Source organism: Haliotis rufescens, unplaced genomic scaffold (genome assembly GCF_023055435.1).
Source record: "Haliotis rufescens isolate VD_foot unplaced genomic scaffold, xgHalRufe1.0.p SCAF_6, whole genome shotgun sequence".
Lineage (NCBI taxonomy): Eukaryota > Metazoa > Mollusca > Gastropoda > Lepetellida > Haliotidae > Haliotis > Haliotis rufescens.
In genome coordinates this window covers 41,549,730-41,571,440 of record NW_025964334.1, presented here as the reverse complement: position 1 = coordinate 41,571,440, position 21,711 = coordinate 41,549,730, and the positions used below count along the sequence as shown (strand labels likewise).

Below are 21,711 nucleotides of genomic sequence, written 5' to 3'. Positions count from 1 at the left end.
GTTTGAGTAGCTTAATTTTATGCATGTAGTAAAGGAAAACTGCATTACCTTATTTCACAGACACCACTTGCTTCAGTGTATTGGCTTCGTGTATTTCATTTGTGCATTTTGTATGTTTATGTTCATCACTCTCTTATATATATCCAGCTGTTGTTAAGTTGTTACCTGGAGAGGTATTACATAAGCAAGTTTTGCTTGTTTCCAGATTTCTTTTGAAATAAAAATATGTTTAAGCCAACACAGCTAACACATGATTGTAAACTATTCAAAAATGGGCACTAATCTCTAGCTTCTTCACGGGTGTCGGACTCAAAATCAAACTCATTTATTCTTAGAATAACATGACATACAATTATCTACAATTTTTATTATGTACAATTTAACAAAAATAATAAAAATAGGATACGTGGATACTAATACAATTTACCAATTGTATTGTACACATTGTTAAGGAATTTAGATAGGCCTTTTAGATTTCTTACACTGTTAGTGGTCATAATTTTCTTAAATGTTTGGAAACTTAAGATATTGCTTATTTAAGAGTTCATATCGCCGTTTGGTGAAAAGCTTCACATCGGAATAAATAATGCAATTCATCTCCCACAGCCATAGAATCACAGAGTGGACACTGGCTGTCTTCCCTGGGAATGTTCAGCCATCGACCAGTTTCAACTGATAATCCTTGGTTAGAAAGTTCTGACTTTTAGTATTGGGAGAAATATTGATTTTGAGAGCAGTAGATATTTCTCAAATGAAGGTTGATTCTTCAGGTAATACGACCTTTGGATTTCCGCTTGGGCTTACTAGCTGCCGTGAGTCAATTTGCTCGAGCGTGACAAGAGACTGGGCTACCAGTCTGCAAGGACAGCTAAATAAACTTACGCATTTTTGAAAACGGATTGGTTACCCGTGATCTATGAAGATTTCGACAAAGGGCGCATGGTAATTAATTTCTTCAGCCTAAACAAACAGACAAATAACGGCGAAAGCTCATCGGATGTCGTTTTTTGGAAATACCCCTGATGGTTACAGTTTAATAATAAAAAAGTATCCCTGAGTGAAAGCATTTGCGGATTTCGGATTGCGTGGATGATACAATTACTACTCCCTTGTTGTCATCCACATTTTCTGGTATAACCCTACACTTGTGTATTTGTCATAATTCACTTGCTGCTCAGTTAATGAATTTATAACATGTATACTTAGTTGTAGCACCACTCAGATTACCCGATAAAGGTTCAAATTTGGTCTTTCTTGTACCTGGGGTAATTATTCAATCTAAATCCAGGTTTGAAGTGAGGTGGAATGTGAGTTATGTGATATGCACGTGGCAGCCCAGCAAGAGATGTATGATCAGTTGCTTTACTTTTTTTGTAAATCAACTGATCATTCCCAGACATCAAAGGATCAACAGGAAATACGTTGATTAATTAATTACTGTTATCTTGCACAGTGGATATGTCAAAAGTAAGTGTTTACATGTGAAGGTAGGTTTACTAAACCTAGGGAATACACTCATATCATGGCGTGAAATACAGATGTAAAAACAACATACTTTGTTCAAAGGGTAACCGATAATACACTGACTGGTTGTTCATTGTTATCTAACTCAATGCATGTTTTTAAGAACTGTGGACATTATAAAAATAGTTGTCACGTGGGCTTTCTCAGCTAACATGGCACCTATGTGAAACAATTGAAACAAACTAAGTGATCAGTTAAGAAACAAACACGGGTTATAATATTCGATACATTTAAATAACGTTTACAAACGATATATTTAAACATTTTAATATATTTCATATATATTCCAAATATTGTTTCCAAATAATTATTATTAAAGTATTTGATTCTCACATAGACATTTGACATCAAATAAGTATTTTTGTACAGCTGCAGACGCAATGGATATTGTTCCTTTATGTTGATATTCCCGGATACATTATAACTTTGGTAGGTTGTAATTATATATAATAATGATATTTGCATTTTGTTTTCATTCATTCACTGCAGCTTTGAACAGAATCATTCTTGTTCCTTTCCATTTGGTTGGGAAGTTTTTCGATGCGCGATAGACGTTGTTTTCACAAGTATTTTCTTTTGTAAGCGTGTATATGTTACAGTCAATGTGTAAAATATGATTCACTCAGGCAATTTATTAAATATCTAAATATTTCAGTCATTTTACAAATTGACTGAATAATCCATTGATTTATTTAACCGACTGACTAAAAATGATAAAGACGACCAAAAGAGCTTAAACACATCACAATATATTAATTATGCTAAGAAAAGAAGCCAAACAATACAGAACTGTACTTGGTGATGATATTAAACATAAACAAATATTTGGAATTCGTTATCATATTAATAAAGATGGACATATTTTTCAGTTAATTTGTAAAATAAACTAAATATTTAGGCGTTTAATAAATTTCCTTAGTGAAATCTGTTTACATTTTGAATGTAAACATATACACACGGTAAAATAAGCAATGTTCAGATGAAATATTTACTTTGTGTTGCAAGTCAAAATAGTGTACACGAAGATCGCACAATTACCAAGCAAGTGACTTATCAAAACTGCATCACCATTACCGATGCTCCCCACAAATATACCTACATTTCCAAAACTGTATTTCATTTTTGTTGATCAGTGTGACCATGCGTCCTTCTACTTTCAATAAAAATGCGCTTATGAATGGCGAGCACAGGTGGCGAACAAGTCTAGTTTTCTGCTATATCATCCGGGTACTCACTGGGAAAATACAGTAATGCACAGGTAACAATTACTTCCGCGGAATTGCTTTAGATCAGTGCTCTTTTGTACGTTGAAATACTATATATTGTGAATGCCAAAATGATGTATCAAGGATCAAGTAGAAGATACATTGACCGTAGCGCTGGGAGTTTATTCAACAGACCCGTGAAAATAACACTGCTGTATCTTATTATTTATTTTAGATGACGCAGTCAAAGCTCATTTCTCCTGGCGGCCATTATCAAACGGCAAGCTAAAACACAACCCCGCGCTTACGTCTACAGGTCTCTTCCTGTAGTACGGTAATTAGTATTCTCTCCCTCAAGTGTATCCTCAATGATACAACCCACCCTCATTAATTACATGCTGCTCTTTTCCAGCCTCACGGCTATGGAGCTCAGATAAAGAGTCCAAGTCATCATAAAGTAATTAGGGTCCAATAAAAACAATGCGCCGCCAAACCTCATACATGTGATCACTGAAAGTCGTACTACAGATGGTTAATGTCAAATCACAATAAAAGCATTTCAATTGCAATAACATGTTCCAGGACCATGTATTCTCTTAACACCATCGGATTTAGAAGCAATGGTCGTATAAAAAAAAACAGATCTATTTAATCACAACAGTATTCATGTTATTCCCACAAAATCACATAAAGAAAGGAGACATTAGGAAATACATGTCTATTATCATTTTTCGTCAGGATAACAAAATTTTCTCTCCTTGTTACCACCTCCAGGTTCAGCTTAACACGGGTCCTCCTTTGGTCAAAAGTTTGTTCCCCCTCTAATGAGTGTGTCACGCGTTGCACACGAGTGGCGGACGGAGTGCACACCCGTGTGCAACGCGTTGCACACGGGTATCACACGCGTGACCAACCCGATGCACACTGGTTGCGTAACGCGTTGCCCATGCGTGTAAGGGGAATAAACTTCTAGGCAGTAGTGTACATAGGAAAATTGTAAATTTTACACTAAATCGTACCTTCATAATATTTATCCTATATCACACTATGCTTTTCTCATTCTTTTTTTCGTTCATAAGTGGAAACGGGCCTAAACAAAAGTTTCCAGTGTCTAAAAAACAATTCACCTGAACACACTTAGCATCATTATGGCCTCCCTGCAATGCGGGTCATGCATGCTTTTCATGCCAATCGACCTACACCCATTGAACACATGATTTTCCCAGCCAACTCATTCTCTTTCTGGAGCTAATAGGCAAAAGGAATTGTGATGCAGGGGAGTGAGTTAGGATAAGTATGATAAATATACAATATAACGTAAAATTAGTAATGTTTAAACTTATCCTATCTCACACTATGCATTTATCCCCAGGTTGGAAGGTTGGGCACAACTCTCTAGTCTATACAGAAAACAACCATAGGTTATACAAGAGGAAGCTGGAGCTAATCAGTGATACAAAACCATAAAAAGTAACACTGTCTAGTGTCATAAGACAAAGCTCGTGGATAGGGATGAAACACTCCCAAAGTGTGTTGTGACCCTGATACGTGAACAGAGGAAAAACACATGAAGCGGGGCACAATATGTGTAACGTGAGTGAGCCTAATTGTAAAGCCAGATAATACAATGTATGACTTATAATCGATTCGGAAATGGTATTTGGCCAATGGACTTTACAAGACTGGGATATCACTATCTCACATGAATGATAGCACAAACCAGCTTGGCATCGTAATGCTTCCCAGTCACGCTTCAGGAGTGAATTGACAGCTTTAGACGAGAAGTGGAACGATTGACAAAATCCACAAAAGAATCATTGACCCTATACCCAACAACACATGCCCCCAAAGCAGAGGTGTGTGGAATAGAGGATATAGACACCGGGATCCGTCCGCATGCATATACATCCTCCGATTGTATACTCAGTCTGGGAAAAAACCTGAAAAATTACAATAAACTCAAAGAATCGTGCCAAGGATACAAGATTAACATCAAAGGCAGGATAGTAAATATGTGATCAGGTTGTCCAGGAAGTTAATATTTGGCGATGAAATCCCATCATAAGCCAAGAAAAAGTTTCCCATGCAAAGTATGTTCGAAACGAACTCAGTTGACATCTAATGCATGCATCTCACTCACTCGTCGTAAGAACCAGAAGAAAGACAGTTTTAAGCATGATTCGTTCAAACTCCTTCTCGGCAAGTGGTTCATTATTAGCCAAAGTTGATGAAAAAGTATGATGTTAAGATTCCAGGTCAGTGGTCGGAACCGAGATGACTGGTGCTCAAACTACTAAGAGCGAATTAATGATTGCAGTTCAGCAACCATATAGACCTTTGCGGCCATTGTAGTAGTGGCGATGAAATTGATCGCAGCAAGATACATAGTAAAGGTAGAACCCATAGCTTACGTGATCACCAGAGATGATGAAGGTATTCAGCAATATGATGGGGAGAAGCAATAGGGGGTGTAAAAATATCACGCTTAACAGTTGGCTTCAAAAGCCTTCCACTTATGGTTGCATAGTGACTTCGTTGACGATCTATGATCTATGAGCCTCTATGAGAAATGGACCTGGCTACCCTTCTAGAGAAACCCTTGGTTACAAGGGATTTCTGTAAATGCACAGAGACTGAGGATTTCAGGTGACGGATAGTGCAGCTGAGAGTGAGGTTGAAGAAGGAAATCGTCCCTTAGAGGCAGGTGATGAAATCTTCTGTCTGCTGAATTGCATAACGTGATGAACCAACTCTGTGTTGGCCAATATGGAGCGACCAAAAGCAGTGTGAGGTGACTGGTGAACATTATCTTCTGCAGGACCTATGAGGTAGAACACTGGTTGGCGGAAAGGGATAATCATGTAGGCCCTCCCACGAGATTGCTAACACGCTGTGGTCTCAAGCCTAAGGATCAGGGATGGGAGATACGAACTGGAATAGCTGAATGTTGACACAGGTTGGGAAAAGATCGAGGCCGGGGGCACGGAAATAACTGGCAAATACACTGGAAGATCATTGTATGTAGGCACCATTCCGTTGACATGGTTTGTTGGGTGGAGACAGGGAGTCAGCTATGACATTGGAGACGCCTGGGATGTGTCTCACCTAATCTTGAATATTGAGTGAGTCGATCAGTTTAAAAAACTCCAGTGTTAGACGCAGTAGTGACATCGACTTGGTGGAGCCAATTTTGTTTATGCACCAAACCATGGATAGGTTGTCCGACTGGAGCAGTGTTCCCGCTAGCTTTAAAAACTAGCAGTCCCTTGGACTGGCAACTCATAAATTTACCAGTCCCCCTCAATTTGTACCAGTCCCAACTTTAAACAAATGAAGAAAAACGTAAGAATATTACCTGGTTTTAATTCCTTCAAAACTTTTGTTTGTTCTATGCAACGCACAATTTTCTCTTTTTTTTATGGAATATTCCTCTTGCTCGTGCATAGTTCATTTCGTCATCAACAGCATGCATATTCAGGATCATTACGACTGGCTGTGTGGATTCTGTTTTGAACGCTGAACCCGCGCTCTGCAGGTACGCTGCTCGCCGGAATGGTGATCGCAATGGTAGCAAGTTGTGCAAAATCGGGGAATATGTCAGCATATTCGTTTATCAGGACCTGGCATGTGTTCGCAAACGTAACAGTGCCCAGGCCAGCTGCAGCTCGCTTGAATTGCTGGAAGTCTCTCTTGCAACGATCTCGATTGAGTACCGGTAGGTGTGCTGTGACGTCATTATCGTCTGGACCAATACCGTGCGCGGTGAGGTCTTGAGGTGCCTGTGGGTATCTTAAGGGATTCAGAACGATGTCCAGTGTCCGCAAGACACTAAGACTTTCAGCAGGAAAACGATTGCGTAATGAATGAATCAAATCTTCAATAAAACCAACTCGTTTGGCTTGAAAGGAGATGACAGACCTCGGATCTGCGCACGTCAACTTGACACCACGAAACTCGCCATCGACTACATTCTCATTCAAATGTTTTACGTATTTTCCAGTTTCATTCAAGAAAGTTTGTAGGCATCCAATGGTTGACTCCACCATAGGCTGTATCATAGCTAGGTTCAAGTTGTCCTTTCGAAAGACGGTGACAAGTTTTTCCATGTATGGCAGAACATCAGACAACATGTATGTTGTCACAACAAATGAAAACGTTTTCAATTTTTTTGCGAGATTCACCCCCACTGTGTTGTTACGCTGGGCTGCTTCTTCCTCAATTTCAATGACTATAGGTGACCAATTTAATCTTGTAGAAGTAACAGCTCGAATCAGGGACAACCACCTTACGGTACAGGGCTGTTTGACACTGGAGAATTCTGTGTCATCCAAAACTTTAGAAAGTTCTTTTAATCTGTCATACCGTGTCGCAGAATACTGGTACAGTTTATACACGTCATTGATTGTTGTACGGTAATCTGATATGCACTTTGATAGTTTAGCTGCATCCTGTGACGCCAGGGCAACATGATGTGCAATGCAGTGTACGTGCACTAAGCACGGACAATCACTTGTTTTAAGTCTCACACCAACACCACTCCTGATGCCAGTCATGACGCTCGCCCCGTCCGATCCCAAACCAATTATTTTGTTCATTGGCATACCCCATTCCTCCATCAACTCTCTGATCTTTGCAGTTATTATTTCTGCCGTTCCCCCATGAACGGTATAGTTTCCAAGAAATATTGTCTCTGCTTTGCCGCCATTTACCATACCACGAAAATGATCAGGTTTTTTTCAACAGTAATGTTGACAGTTTCAGTTTCGGTTTTGTTGATTCGGTAATTGCGCTTTCCATTTCTTCCACGCTGTCCCCATGGGTGTATACAACCCCTGATAATGACAAACAGCCATTTCTTTTCTGCAGTTCAATAAGACTTGAAAATTTGTCTGCGGCAATATTCTCTTTTGCCATATATAACACCGTTCTCATCATCACAGTTAGGTTGTCATCCGTTTTTTCTTTAGCTACGTACATGTGGCCAGCCATGACTTTTTTATTTGACATAATAAAGTGACTGTTACTGTCTCTGTGCTCTTTTATAGCCGACTTTTGCATCCCTTGGTGAACCCATTCAGCTTACCTGCTACCTCACATATACGACAAAACATCGTCTCTGTTTCGGACTCGTGGCGTAACCATTTAAATTCATTCAACCAGTCATCGTGAAATTTCCTGATTGTTGTCGTTTTACCTTTTGTAGCAGTTTTGGGCTTTTTAATCCCGCCGTCACAATCAGTACTATCACTGGATGACTTTTCTAATTCATCATTTGTACGTTTGCGGGTATTTTCGGGGTTGCCACTGAAAAAAAATAAAAGCTTCGTCTGCTTTGATGACGCCGTGTTACATAATCTCGGGTCACGTGGTTTGAAATGACATTTCACTTTGGTTCGAGACTAAGTCGCTAGGAATAGATATTTAACCTCCAAGCAAAGCATAATGTTATTTCCATGTGCTAAAAATAGACAACAGGGAAACCCTGCTGATAACAGACAAGCTGGCTTTGTTCGAAAAATATACTTTATTCAATATCGCCGATCTTTTGTTCAACAACAAAGATTTATAAGGTACTTTTTGCCGGTCCACTGGGACTGGCAGGCATATGAATTACCGGTCCTAGCATAATTTTACCGGTAAAAACCCAGTAATTACCAGTAAACGGGAACACTGTGGAGGCACGAAGAAGTGTTGCCCAATGCGACACTGCCAATATCACTGCTTTGAACTCAAGTTGTTGATGTGAAGATGGCTGTCTTAGAGAGACCATAGCCCTGCCACTTGTTTTTCCTGAGAATCGGCTCTCCAACCCATAGTTGAGGCTTCAACATAGAGTCACAATACACTTCGCAGGCGTTCAACAGAACCAGCCACCTTTTAGAGATGTGGTCGTAAATGGTTCGGCATGGAGATTAGATCCTCAAAATCATCATTCTGGAGATAGGGCTTGAGAAAGCACTGAATTGGTCACAGGTGAAGTTGTCCTCTCCTGGTGAGAGCCTGTGCTACGTCAGGCTAAATCTGTAGCCACTGATGCAGAGAGAGTGCCAGTGGAACAAGGTGTTGAATTTTCATCCAAAGATCATTGGGCACAAACATTTTGCCTAGGCCCGTGTCAAATATGGCTCCGATAAACTGTATAAATGTTCAGCTGAAGTCATTTCAATTTTTTTGACATTGCATGAAGTTGAGATGTAGGAGAAGAAGTGTGTCCTGTAGATTTAGACTGATCACAAAGAATCGTACACAGTAACGTGATAGACATCATCTAGAAGTGTGGAGGTGTCTCTAGGAATAACTTGTTGAAAATTTTCATGTTAAAAATGAGCTGGACGTGAAGGCTGTCTTTCTTTGGGTCTAGGTATATCGGACAGTAGAAACCTTGTGTCATCGTAGCTGTGTCCAGACACTCTATGGCGTTCTTTGCCTGTAACTAACCCATAGCATCTGTGAGAACCGGAAGATGCCTGTCTGGATGAAGCGTCACAATGAAGGGAAGATGATATCCATTTGTAGAGGATGTAGTACAAACGGATAGTCGAGGATGGCCCAATTCTTTGCGAATAGAACCAATCTTCTGCCAACTGGTCATGGGATCACAGGATTGAGTGGAAGCAGAAGTCTGACAGAGTAGGAATGACAGCTGGTTGTTTACAATCCTTCAGTTGCTCTTGAAGCGGGTATCGTTGTAAGTGGAGCAAATCCACTGTCACTTGGAGAGAAGAGTCATGCTCAACTTCCTGTGCGATGTCCTGGGTGAGCCCAGCAAAAGGGAAGGAGTTGACCATGGCAGATGATAAAGGTGATCTTTAAGGTGATCATCACATTAGCAGTGTTGAAGGATAGTAATTGACCCCACGTGATGGGCAAGAAGATACAAAATGGCCATTTTGGGAGAAGAAGCTTGATCCATGATTGAGGTAAGATCTTCAGTCACCGAGTGAATAGTGGAGACAAGAGGTAGTTTTCTATGAATAGTAGTGTCCAGGTGCACTAGCTCTCTATTGTCCACAGAAGAGCAAGAGAACTGACGTTTAAGAGCCAAGGTAGCTATGTCATCGTCCAGCTAAGGAGCCAAAGTCGCAAGGCTATGACTACCAGCATCAGTCAACAAAAAGCGAGGAGACTGTAAACAATTGCGTAGCCGGTGAAAGGAACCAAAAGCTTTATCCAGATTAATTATGTTAATAGCCATATCCATTAAAACCAGCCTGGGAGGAGGCGTAATATTTGGTGAAGTTGAAGAGGGGACAACAAAGATGATATGGTATCTTCGGCCTTAGTACTCTTCGGAAGCGGGAGTGTATCCGCAATCCAAATCAAACCATCTGTCATATGTAAAGATTCAAATCATGCTTTACCATTATCCATGCTTCATTGACCTGCCTTGATCTTCTCAAGTTTTCTGGTAAACAAATAGTTTTCAGGCTATGACATTGGCAATGACTTTGACATAATTGTGCAATGTCTCATAAAAATTCCCTCTGTCTATGACGTAGAGATACATGATCATGATGATATGTAAAGTATTGTAAGTAAAATCAAATTCTGACAAAACACCGAAATGGTGTGTAAATGTGTAAATGGGGCTATTTTATCATCTTTAAACATGACATTGCAGATGAAACACAGTGTCCAAACTTTAAACATGACATTGTAGATGAAACACAGTGTCCAAACTTTAAACATGACATTGCAGATGAAACACAGTGTCCAAACTTTAAACATGACATTGTAGATGAAACACAGTGTCCAAACTTTAAACATGACATTGTAGATGAAACACAGTGTCCAAACTTTAAACATGACATTGTAGATGAAACACAGTGTCCAAACTTTAAACATGACATTGTAGATGAAACACAGTGTCCAAACTTTAAACATGACATTGTAGATGAAACACAGTGTCCAAACTTTAAACATGACATTGTAGATGAAATACAGTGTCCAAACTTTAAAAATGACTATGCAAATGAAACATAGTGTTCAAACTTTAATTCCAATAGTAACAATAGTAACTTTCCAGAAATATGTCACGAGCCACAGCACATTTATCTGACAATCAGTCGGTGATTTGCCATTGACCAGTAGGTATAAAAAAATGTCCAGTAGGTTGCAGTAATTAACCTTACACCCCTATTTTCATGCCTGTGACCAGGTCCACATGCAACACCAGACGTACATAAATTTCAGTGCCGCCGCTAAATTACTGGACATTTGCCATATCGAACAATACCCTCTTTGTGTCATTATGATATGTAGGCTTGGAACAAAATCATCATGCAACACCTTGTATATCTACAAAATACCGCAAAGTTTTGTTTTCAGTAAATTTAGTTTACAATTCATGAGATATGACATTAGAGGATCCAGATAAACCAATGAAATCATCAACCTTGCCAGTGAATGAGGTCATCGGCTGCCATATTCAAATTTTGAGGTACAACCCATATTTTAAATGGAAGATGTTTTAACACAAGAAATAACATTAGAGATGAATGTAGAACACTTTCCATTTTGGCACTTTTAAAGTTTATTGCATTTAATAGAGAAAATGTGTTTAGAAAGTTTTTAGTGCTCCTACGCTTGTCGCAATTTTGAAAATACACCACGGGTTACCTCCCTTGCCTTATGATTAAAAGATGTAGGGTGATTTGAGTGTGATAATAACATACCTTGTAATTTGAAGGCATCACTGAAACCTCAAGGCAAAGGTGCCAATAAAGAATTATGTCCCTTTAAGGAAGTGTTACTGTTCTTTTCGCCAATGTCAAACAAACCTCTAAACACCCAGTAATCTGGGTGCAGCATAGAAATTTGCGTATGCCTTGAAATCTGGTGTTGTGTCCGGACATGGAGATCACAAAGAAATATATGAAAGTTCCAAAGACTCACAAATAAACAAACCCAGATAAATCAATTATAACTAAGGTAATTTTCTACTTGATGTACAGTAGCTTACCCGCACTAAGTTATCCACTGCCACCTTCACAGCTCGTACAGGATGGGCCAGGTCAGGCATGGCATTTCCATCTTCAGCCTCTTCATGGAGGATGACCAGTCTTGAAACCTGGATGGATGAGCAAATATAGTCGGTGGACAAGACTAAAACATCAACATGATGAACTAATACATCTAACAGTCCTCAGGAGAAATGAGTGTAACATCGCATTCAAGATTATTTCACTTAAATAGCTAAGTACATGCCAGTTTATAGTACTAGTAAACTAAGATATCATGACGCAGTTGAACATGGATACCCTACTAGGCACAGTATATTGACTCTGAGCCGATAAGTCTTTGTCTCCTTAATGCCAAAAGCGAGGCAGGGTAACAAGTTCCATCTTTCAACATCTATTGGTATGACACTGTGTCCTCCTGGATCAGAATATTTGGTAGGCAAAACTTTGCATGGACCATCATCCCAACATCTTTCCTGCTTGAAAATAACATTTAGTTCTAAGTCATTTGGGGTTCTTTTGTAACAAGAAGTAGTAGAAGCAGAAACCTGTTGTCTGTTGTCATTACTCCGCAATGTATGCAGAAAGCACCATGAAACATGATGGCATGCCAGTTTTCAATGTGGTCTAACAAAGGAAAAGCTTGTGCATATGTGGCGCATATCTTGGAAATACTAACATGTACCTAACTAAGTTCCCTTGGCAGGCAAATTGGGAGTAAATTGTTATTTGGTTCAAAATAGGGATTTTGTTATAAATTCTTATTTACAGAGGTATTCTAACATTACATTGCAACATTGCATTCAATACAAGAATATACATTACTCCTGACGTAATGGAGGTTGTATTCTTTGGAGTATTAACAATGAATCCATTGATAATTCTTACGAATACAAAACCATCAAATTTGGGTCTCTTCCAAATAGTCAGTATTTTGGGGTTACTTATCATGCTTATTGCAGTAAACCATTATTCCAGATATTTTGACTAACAAGTATTTGTCACAGAGTGACGAAATATCCCCCGCCTGTACACCATAGTACCAAATATGAAGACAATCCAGCGATTAGTTCTTGAGATATTGTGGCAACACCGTTTTCCAACTCCAAAAACGGATTTGCCTGCTGTGACCTTGAAAATGGGGTCAAGGTCACCAAATCTGACAGGTGTATGCGGTGTCTGTATATACACCATAGTTCCAAATATGAAGACAATCCAGCGATTAGTTCTTGAGATATCGCGGCAACACCGTTTTCTAACTCCAAAAGCAGATTTGCCTGCTGTGACCTTGACAATGGGGTCAAGGTCACCAAAACCGACTGGTGTCTGCGGTGTCTGTATATACACCATAGTTCCAAATATGAAGACAATCCAGTGTTTAGTTCTTGAGATATCGCGGCAACACCGTTTTCCAACTCCAAAAGCAGATTTGCCTGCTGTGACCTTTAAAATGGGATCAAGGTCACCAAAACCGACTGGTGTCTGCGGAGTCTGTATATACACCATAGTTCCAAATATGAAGACAATCCAGTGTTTAGTTCTTGAGATATCACGGCAACACCGTTTTCCAACTCCAAAAGCAGATTTGTCTGCTGTGACCTTGAAAATGGGATCAAGGTCACCAAAACCGACTGGTGTCTGCGGAGTCTGTATATACACCATAGTTCCAAATATGAAGACAATCCAGTGTTTAGTTCTTGAGATATCGCGGCAACACCGTTTTCCAACTCTAAAAGCAGATTTGTCTGCTGTGACCTTGAAAATGGGATCAAGGTCACCAAAACCGACTGGTGTCTGCGGAGTCTGTATATACACCATAGTTCCAAATATGAAGACAATCCAGTGTTTAGTTCTTGAGATATCGCGGCAACAAACAGGTGGGACGTACGGACGGACGGACGGACGGACGGACGTACGGACGGTCGTGAATACTATATCCCCCGCTTCGCGCTTTCGCGCGGCGGGGGATAATAATCATGATATTGCAGGTGCATGTGATTGACATCACCTCAAAGGGTCCGATTCTGGAATAATGCCAAGAACAAAATATGTTTGTGTCCAATTCCCCCAAATATATACATAGCCACCTCTGCTCACATAATTTTCAAGACCTGACTCCTCTGACGTCACTTCAAGGTCTGGTGGCGTCACTTCCAGTGACATCATTCCTGTGATCTCTGATCTGATCAGATGCTGTTAACTTATGAATTGTCTTACACTTAGTAAACAATAAAGTACAATAGTACTAGCATTTCAAAGCTGTTGCTAAGGTAGTACTGCATAACATGTGCGAAAATACAGTTATAACTATATGGTTTCAAATAATAAACACTGTCACACAGTATTGTTGTTACTAAAGATATGATTTCTCAGTGTGCTTTTCTGGCTCCGGGAACATAATTTCATTTAGTGCTTCTCATTTAATGGGTTTATTGAAACCATAATGCACCGCTTTGTTTACCTCCATTACATCATTTCCTCTTCCAATCTCCCGCCACTTATGTCATAATTCTACTTCCTATGACGTCATTAAACCTTCTTTCCTGTCATCAGCACTGTCCTTTAAATTAGATTACCGTTACTGTCAAACAATTTCTCTACCAGTTTTTGTACAGCGATCCTCTACTTTTTGTCTCCCACCCTGAAGGAATTTCAACACTGTCAATAATAAACAATAAAGTACAATAGTACTAGCATTTCAAAGCTGTTGCCTAAGGTAGTACTGCATTTTGGGTTTACTTTCTTTATAAATTCAGCATGTTCAGTAGACTGTTAACTATCCATGGCATTATCTACTAATCACTGATCCTTTGGGTAAACTCTGGCACTGTTGTGTATTAGAAGTTTTTGTATTTGGAAGTGTGAGTGAGTTGATTTTAATGACACTTTTGAACAGTATTCAAGGTATATCACAGCACGTCAGTTTCATGTTGGGACAAAGCCTGAAGTGATGCCAGTCCAAGACATTTACCACTTTCATGAAACCTTCGAGCATGGTGCTGACAAGTCTACAAATCAAATCAGGGATATAAATCCATGATTATAGGAATCTGATGTGCCCAAGGGACGAAACTCTGCACAGAGTCATGTCAATGAGGCATAGAAATGTATTTCTTTTTAAGTGTGCCACAGAGCACTCACTCTTAATGGTGTTTAGGTGTGCCCTTTGGAATTGAAAAGTGTTCCAACTAGAAGAATATTTTTGATCCACCATCAAACTCATTAATGTCATTTCACCCAGGAAAGATTAGAATCAGATGTAAATATAAGGCTTAAGAAAATAAAAGAATTGGTTCTCAGGCAATGGTTTTTAAAATGTAGTGCGAACGGGTAGTCTCTCTCTTTTTTTTGGTTGTTCAAACTAGTATGTAACCAAATAAACAATTGTGTACAATCAACCTGGGAATGGGCCTTCATACATAAATGTTCTTCTTGATGAGTAAAATACTGGAATACAGATTTTTGACTACAGTTGGACTTGGAATATTTAAGGATTTTTAAAAAATAATTTAATGGAAATAAAAACAAAAGTGCGGCGAACTTTGTGATGACGTGGGCGGTGCCTGAGAACCAATACTATTACTTTTTTTAGCCTAAATGTGTGCCCCCTTCCTTTCCACTGTGATTCATAATACCCTTCATCATTTCTGAATACCTATGGGTTTTCTTGTGAATCAAACTGTGCATTAAGCGTGTTCACATGTTCAAAAGCTTTTACATGTTTGTCACATAATATGTGCGAAAATACAGTTATAACTATATGGTTTCAAATAATAAACACTGTCACACAGTATTGTTGTTACTAAAGATATGATTTCTCAGTGTGCTTTTCTGGCTCCGGGGACATAATTTCATTTAGTGCTTCTCATTTAATGGGTTTATTGAAACCATAATGCACCGCTTTGTTAACCTTCGTTACATCATTTCCTCTTCCAATCTCCCGCCACTTATGTCATAATTCTACTTCCTATGATGTCATCAAACCTTCTTTCCTGTCATCAGCACTGTCCTTTAAATTAGAATACCGTTACTGTCAAACAATTTCTCTACCAGTTTTTGTACAGCGATTCTCTACTTTTTGTCTCTCACCCTGAAGGAATTTCAACACTGTCAATAATAAACTATGAAGTGTAGTCTCCCATACGGAGAGCTGTATAGCAATACCTATTGCAATACATATTGGGGCTCAGATGATATATATTTAGACTGCAAGATGGGTAGTATGGATAAACAAGACTACCTATTATGTCATCAAAATGGAATTTTAATGTTTTATTTTAATTCTTCTGTGACTGTATTGGAAAATATCAATACTCAAGGGTTGTATTGCGATAAGTGTATTGTTCTCGGACGTATTGCAATATACCGAAACCCCAGTTATATTGTACATCCCTAATTTTCTATGCTTGTCTGTAGTCCATGTCTAAAACGTAAAGTATCTTGTGACCATAACTCACATTAGTAGTACATCTTTTACTTGCGACAAAGACAGTTATAATAAATATCCTTTTACTATAAATGATATTGTTTACAGTCTCATGTGACATTTCAAGCCTTGAAAAATGTGTCGTTCTATTCTGGATTTGAACCCTATTAAGTATTGTATACCTTGAAGGATGCACACACAATTTCATTTAGTGTGTGTGACATCATGATTACACTGACAGCCATGCAACAACCAGCTGTATCACAGAATAAAACACTACCCATAATAGGAGAGGTGACATGAGCATATGTATGCTCAAATTGCCCTACGGTAACATCTTTTGTAGTTTGATTACGACAAAGAGATTAAAATATTATCATCATTAGATAGAAAAGGCTAAGAACTACCTGCATGAGTTAGTCAGTCACAGTGACAGAGCACCAAAATAAATTTACATTAAGTACACTACATCAATATGGCCGACATGATTAACGGAACGGAAAGCTTTCCAAAGTTGTTAATGAACCTGTGGCAATTACAAGCATCAGTCATCATTGATCAATTGGACGATCATTTAAGGGTAATCATAAAGATGTCAAATAGATGCTGAGGTAAATTCATTGAATGCTGTCAACCAACAGTTTCTGTGAGCATTTCTTCATATTGTTTGCCAGGATGCGTCATAGCGAGGATATTCGTGCAAGGGCATGCAGTCAAATTCTCTCACTTTTCCCGATGTATGCTAAATCACTGAGTCCAAGAATAGCGTCCATATAATCAGAAACAATGCTTCTGGATTTATTCATGCAAGGGAATTCCCAGGGGTTTCACCAGGAATGTGGAAGTAGTCTGTCAGTGTCTAGATCTTTTATGTCATTTCAAGAATACTGTCTCATGAAAATGTATTCATGAATGTAAAAATGTGTCGTTCATACGCCTTTGACAGTTTTGCGACCATGTGACAGGCCACTAGGTGGTTCCAATTGAAAAGCAGGTACTTTCTGTACACTCCATATCAAAAGATTATATCTTGATGTGCCTCATTAGTTGGAGGAGGACCAGACTTTGCAGGTGTATATAAAGATGTTAAATCCCCCAAATGCTTAAAACAACCACTGGGCCTACTGCAGTAGCTGAAAAGTTCAGAAAAAGAAATTAATAGATCTACATTAGGCTAAATTGATTCCATCTAAATTTACATATGTCAAAAACATGAATGCACGGTACTTTGTGTATTCTTCCTAAATCTATTTATCAACAGAGTAAAACTAGAACATACAGTTGGTGGTGTACAACATGACAAAGGAGTGACAAAATATGATGCATTTGGACCATCCCGTATTCATCATCAGCCGGTACTGGTCCTACTACACTACAAGGATGGAATAAACGTAACTTCTCTTAGTGTGATTCCCAAATCCCCTCTTTCTTACCTGTTGTGCAACCGGTTCCAAGATGCTCTCTATTGTCTTCGTATGGAAGACAGGCATATTTGTTGTAATCAATTAGGTCAATTAAATAAACACTGGAACTAACGAACTCTTCGAACAGACTCAACTTTGGTGTTTATTACTGTTATATATATATATCCCACTGCTGATAAGATTCCCCACACGACTATTTAAAATCTGTTTGTCTTTTCAATAACAGCATCCTCTAAGAGATTAAACATGGGTTCAGGGCTGTTAAACGGCGTGCTTGTTTATGTCACACTGTGAACAAATGAATCACCTTATCTTGAAACGACACCAAACTTATGTCCGCATCAAGAATGAACTCCAAAATCTTGGTAGTATATATATATATATGTTTCTTATTTCCACTTATCATCGTGTCACAGATGATTTTGGAAATTACATTACAAACTGAAACATGTGATTCGAAGGGGAATATTTTAGTTCCGGAGATATAACAAAACCACCAATTGTAGTTACATTTAAATCGATGTTTGAGTTTTTGTTTATAAATATTCATTATCAGGAAATTACCAAGATTCATATTACGTACACAGATCTCACACAATAAACTAAAAGAGAAAATAAAATACACTTACAAATTATTGCTGATGGAATGTGTGTGTGCCTGTGTGTATATATGTACCTATAAAGGGTCCTTATAGCAGAGATTTACTAGGGATATGGAAAGGGTCTTGTCGCATCTTTTACATTGATAATAAGTACTACTGCAAGTAGTACATTAGCTCAGTAAGTGGTTGGATATGGGCATGAGCCGGACGAGAAGAAGTTTATGAAATATAAATAACTTTTACTGTACATTCACGTTGCCCTTTCAGTTGAATAAGTAAGCGTAAAGGAAATCATCACGTTTCTTATTATTACATAACAGTGAAAAACAACACAAGTGAAATGTCAAACTGTTCCTATGGCCAAATAAGGAAACAGTTTTCGTGCTCGTGCGTTTTCCTGATGAGTAAATTGCAAAGGGGACCATTGTCATCATATCAGAAATGCTCATGCTCATGCTCAGTGGAATTTGTAACTTTGTTCGTGATTTATAAAATAAAATGATGACAGAATATGCAGTTTCAGAGCAGCGTTTCTAAAACACACGGTTGTCCGGTATAGCTATTTATAGTAACATTGGGAGTTCCTTCGAGCGAGAATGTTACCGACTGTATCAGACGAAAACGGCATCACTTCAAAACAGCACAACATAGCTTGTCAAAAACGTGGGCACAACAATAGATGGGTGATTTTACAACTAGAGACACAAACCAGGCTGAAACGTGTCAAATTCTAAAACTCTTTCATTATTTTGTCTGCTTAGGGAATTGACAGAGTCAAGTTTTGGGAGCGGGTCAAAACGGCCTCATGTCAGAACGTCCTCAAAAGGTAACTGTTCAGAGCAGCTAGAAGGGACCAACTGAACAACAAACACCCTTATCATACGAATGGTGACAGCGATAATGACGAGCAAGGCGACATTGTTTCTATGTTTAGAGACATTAAATACAGTCTTTAAACTCAAAGTTTCAGAGTTTCAGGGAATTCCGAGTACATGAACGAACAAATTCGTTAGACAGAAGAAAAATACAACGTAAGACTAAACTTGAGAGGCTTGAAGTAAAGTTTGACAGATACGATGCTCAGAGTAGTAGCTAGGAACAACATCATAATCCATGGTCTTGAGGATGTGGTTGGCGAGTCGTGGGACGACACAGAGAAGTTAGCCCGTGACTTCATGAGTGAGAAGCTTGGGGTGAAAGACGAAGATAAGTATTCAGTTGAGCGAGCACATCGCTTGAATACTAAATCAAAAGTAAAACCAGTCATCGTTAAGTTTACCTTTTTTAAAGAAATACGTTGTGTTTTGTATGCAGCCAAAATCAAACTCCGAGATGATAAATCGTTTAGAGTTGTAAATGATCTCACTGAGAGGGTAAAAAATGTTCGATGAGAGCTGATACCGTTCATAGTTCAAGCCCGAAATGATGGCAAAAGGGCATATGACCAATGGGCAAGAAAGAGACCCATAGTGGACACTGAATTTCGCTTTGATAGTTGCTTCATAGATATATCAACATGCCTACATATATGTTCATGGAATGTTCAAGGACTGTTAAAAAAAAAATGATAATAAGTTTTAAAGTTTTTAAAGTGCCTAATTGAAACTGTTTTACGACGTTGATAAAATCCGTTATCTGTTTAATGCTTATATCTGTTTCCCCGTCCCAGCAAAACGTATCAGTACAGTTGGTAGATTTTCTGGTGGCGTACGTAGCACTGTACATAAGAAAGAAATATGATCACTTCTCCAAGAGAATTCACCCAGAATGGGAAAAATGTGTGTCCGTAAGCTTTTTGGTCTGTAGAGAAACCGTTATTTTAGGAGGAATACATATACTGCCAGAAAATTCCCTATTGTATGGAAATCCTAAAGTTAATGGTATTGACAATCTTGATGATAAAATAGCCCGAACATGAAAGTCCTGTATTTGGAGATTTGAACGCTCGAGTTGCACTGCAGGATGATTTTATTATTGACAGTGAAGACGATGTAGATTTGCTGAACCTGGGTGAAATGTATAGCTCTTATTTATTTTGTATGCCTAGAACTTCTAAAGATGAAAAAGTAAATAAGTTTGGTTTATCACATCTGCAATCTTTGGGGTATCCATACAATTAATCAAAGAAAGCCTGGAGACAGTGAGGGATGTTTTACGTTTATCGACTAGAATTGAATGAACTTGATAGACCATTTTATTGCATCAACTACATGTACTATATTTGCTCATATTACCAACATGTTTGTGTATAGTCGTACAGAGAGTGATCACTTACTCATATCATGTCATTTTAGTTATTGTCCAAATCAAATAACTCAGTATCCCAAAGATAACGTACATATAACGTGTATCCCAAGATATATTTGGGAAGAAGGTGGAAAGCAACAATTTAATTCCCATTTTTCTTTGGATAAAGCATAATCAATTATTCAAAAATACTCTTAGAAAATTAGTAAATGAGAAAATAAATGAAGCTGCAGATGAATTAACAAATCTATTTTATGTTGCAGGATCTCATTTTGAGAAATTAGGAAAGTACAATCAGATTCATTTCAGGTTCATAATCAACCTCAGAGGTTCGATCATGAAAGTAATGTATTAAAAAAGTTGAAATACAACTGATACACAGGTTGAGTTACAAGCCAAAGTAAATGCACTTAAAGGTAAGCAGAAGCTTGATGTAGAGAAGCAGAAACTTGACATGGCCAAATTAAACCAAAAGATGAAGGAAGAGGAACTTGAACTGAAGACACAGATGGAAATATCCGAGGCCAAGTGTAGAGTTCTTTTGGACTTTAGCTATGATCAGTTTGAATTTTGGAGTGATGCTGAAGAATGACAATCCCAACACTGCTCAGTGACACTAACTTACCTCACATTTCAACAGAAAAAGGACCGGTCTGCTGGAATGACTGCAGGAGAGTAACAAGATAACAAGCAGCCTGGTAAAAAGATGCAAACCTTTCATAAGCTAATGTAAGCTCTGGTGATGCAGGTGTAATATATCCTGTGGTGCAGCAGCTACGTAAACCTCCACCTTACATGATTCAAGTGACAATTCCAGATAAAATATTGTAGATAATTCTGATTCAGTTGATGAGAAGATGAGCTACTTGGAACAATTTACCACTGGGGAAGCTCTGAAATATGTTAAGGGAGCTAGTTACTTGGACGGAAGGAGAGGTTATAGAGCAGCTTGGATGGAGTTGGAAGAAAGGTATAGCAACGAGGAGGTTGTGGCTTCTGCTTTAGTGAAACGTGATCTCAGTTGGCCTCAAATCAAGATAGACAATCCAAGATCTACTGATGAATATGCTATCTTCTTACAGGAGTGTTTGAATGCTGTGAGTACAATTACTGCTGTCAAAATCCTTGAATATCCTGATAATCTGAGGAAGTTAGTCATGAAATTGCCCTGTTTTTATCATGAAAAGTGGAGAAAACTTGTCCTCCATGTTCGAGATTCTGGAAGATTGGTTGATTTTCAGGACCTTGTCAACATTGTCAAGCGTGGGGCTAAGAAAGCAGTAGACCCCATGTTTGGAAGAGATGCCCTGAAAACTGAAGAAA

At 38.6% G+C, this 21,711-nt stretch overlaps 1 protein-coding gene across 8 annotated transcripts in view; it reads right to left on the bottom strand.

Moving 5' to 3' along the window:
* The window catches only part of LOC124110749 (vinculin-like), a 270,082-nt gene extending 252,362 nt beyond the window's left edge, over positions 1 to 17,720 (bottom strand). For 4 of the 8 annotated variants that reach the window (XM_046470118.2, XM_046470120.2, XM_046470119.2 and 1 more), the window contains exons 1-2: positions 17,549 to 17,720; positions 11,692 to 11,799 (exon numbers count right to left, since the gene is read on the bottom strand). In XM_046470118.2, coding sequence (XP_046326074.1) covers positions 11,692 to 11,799; positions 17,549 to 17,605 — 165 coding nt within the window. In that variant the 5' untranslated portion in view covers positions 17,606 to 17,720. The remainder of the gene's footprint in view (positions 1 to 11,691; positions 11,800 to 17,548) is intronic. The other 4 variants (XM_046470121.2, XM_046470124.2, XM_046470123.2 and 1 more) reach the window with 2 other exon arrangements.
* Positions 17,721 to 21,711: the final 3,991 nt, after the last annotated feature.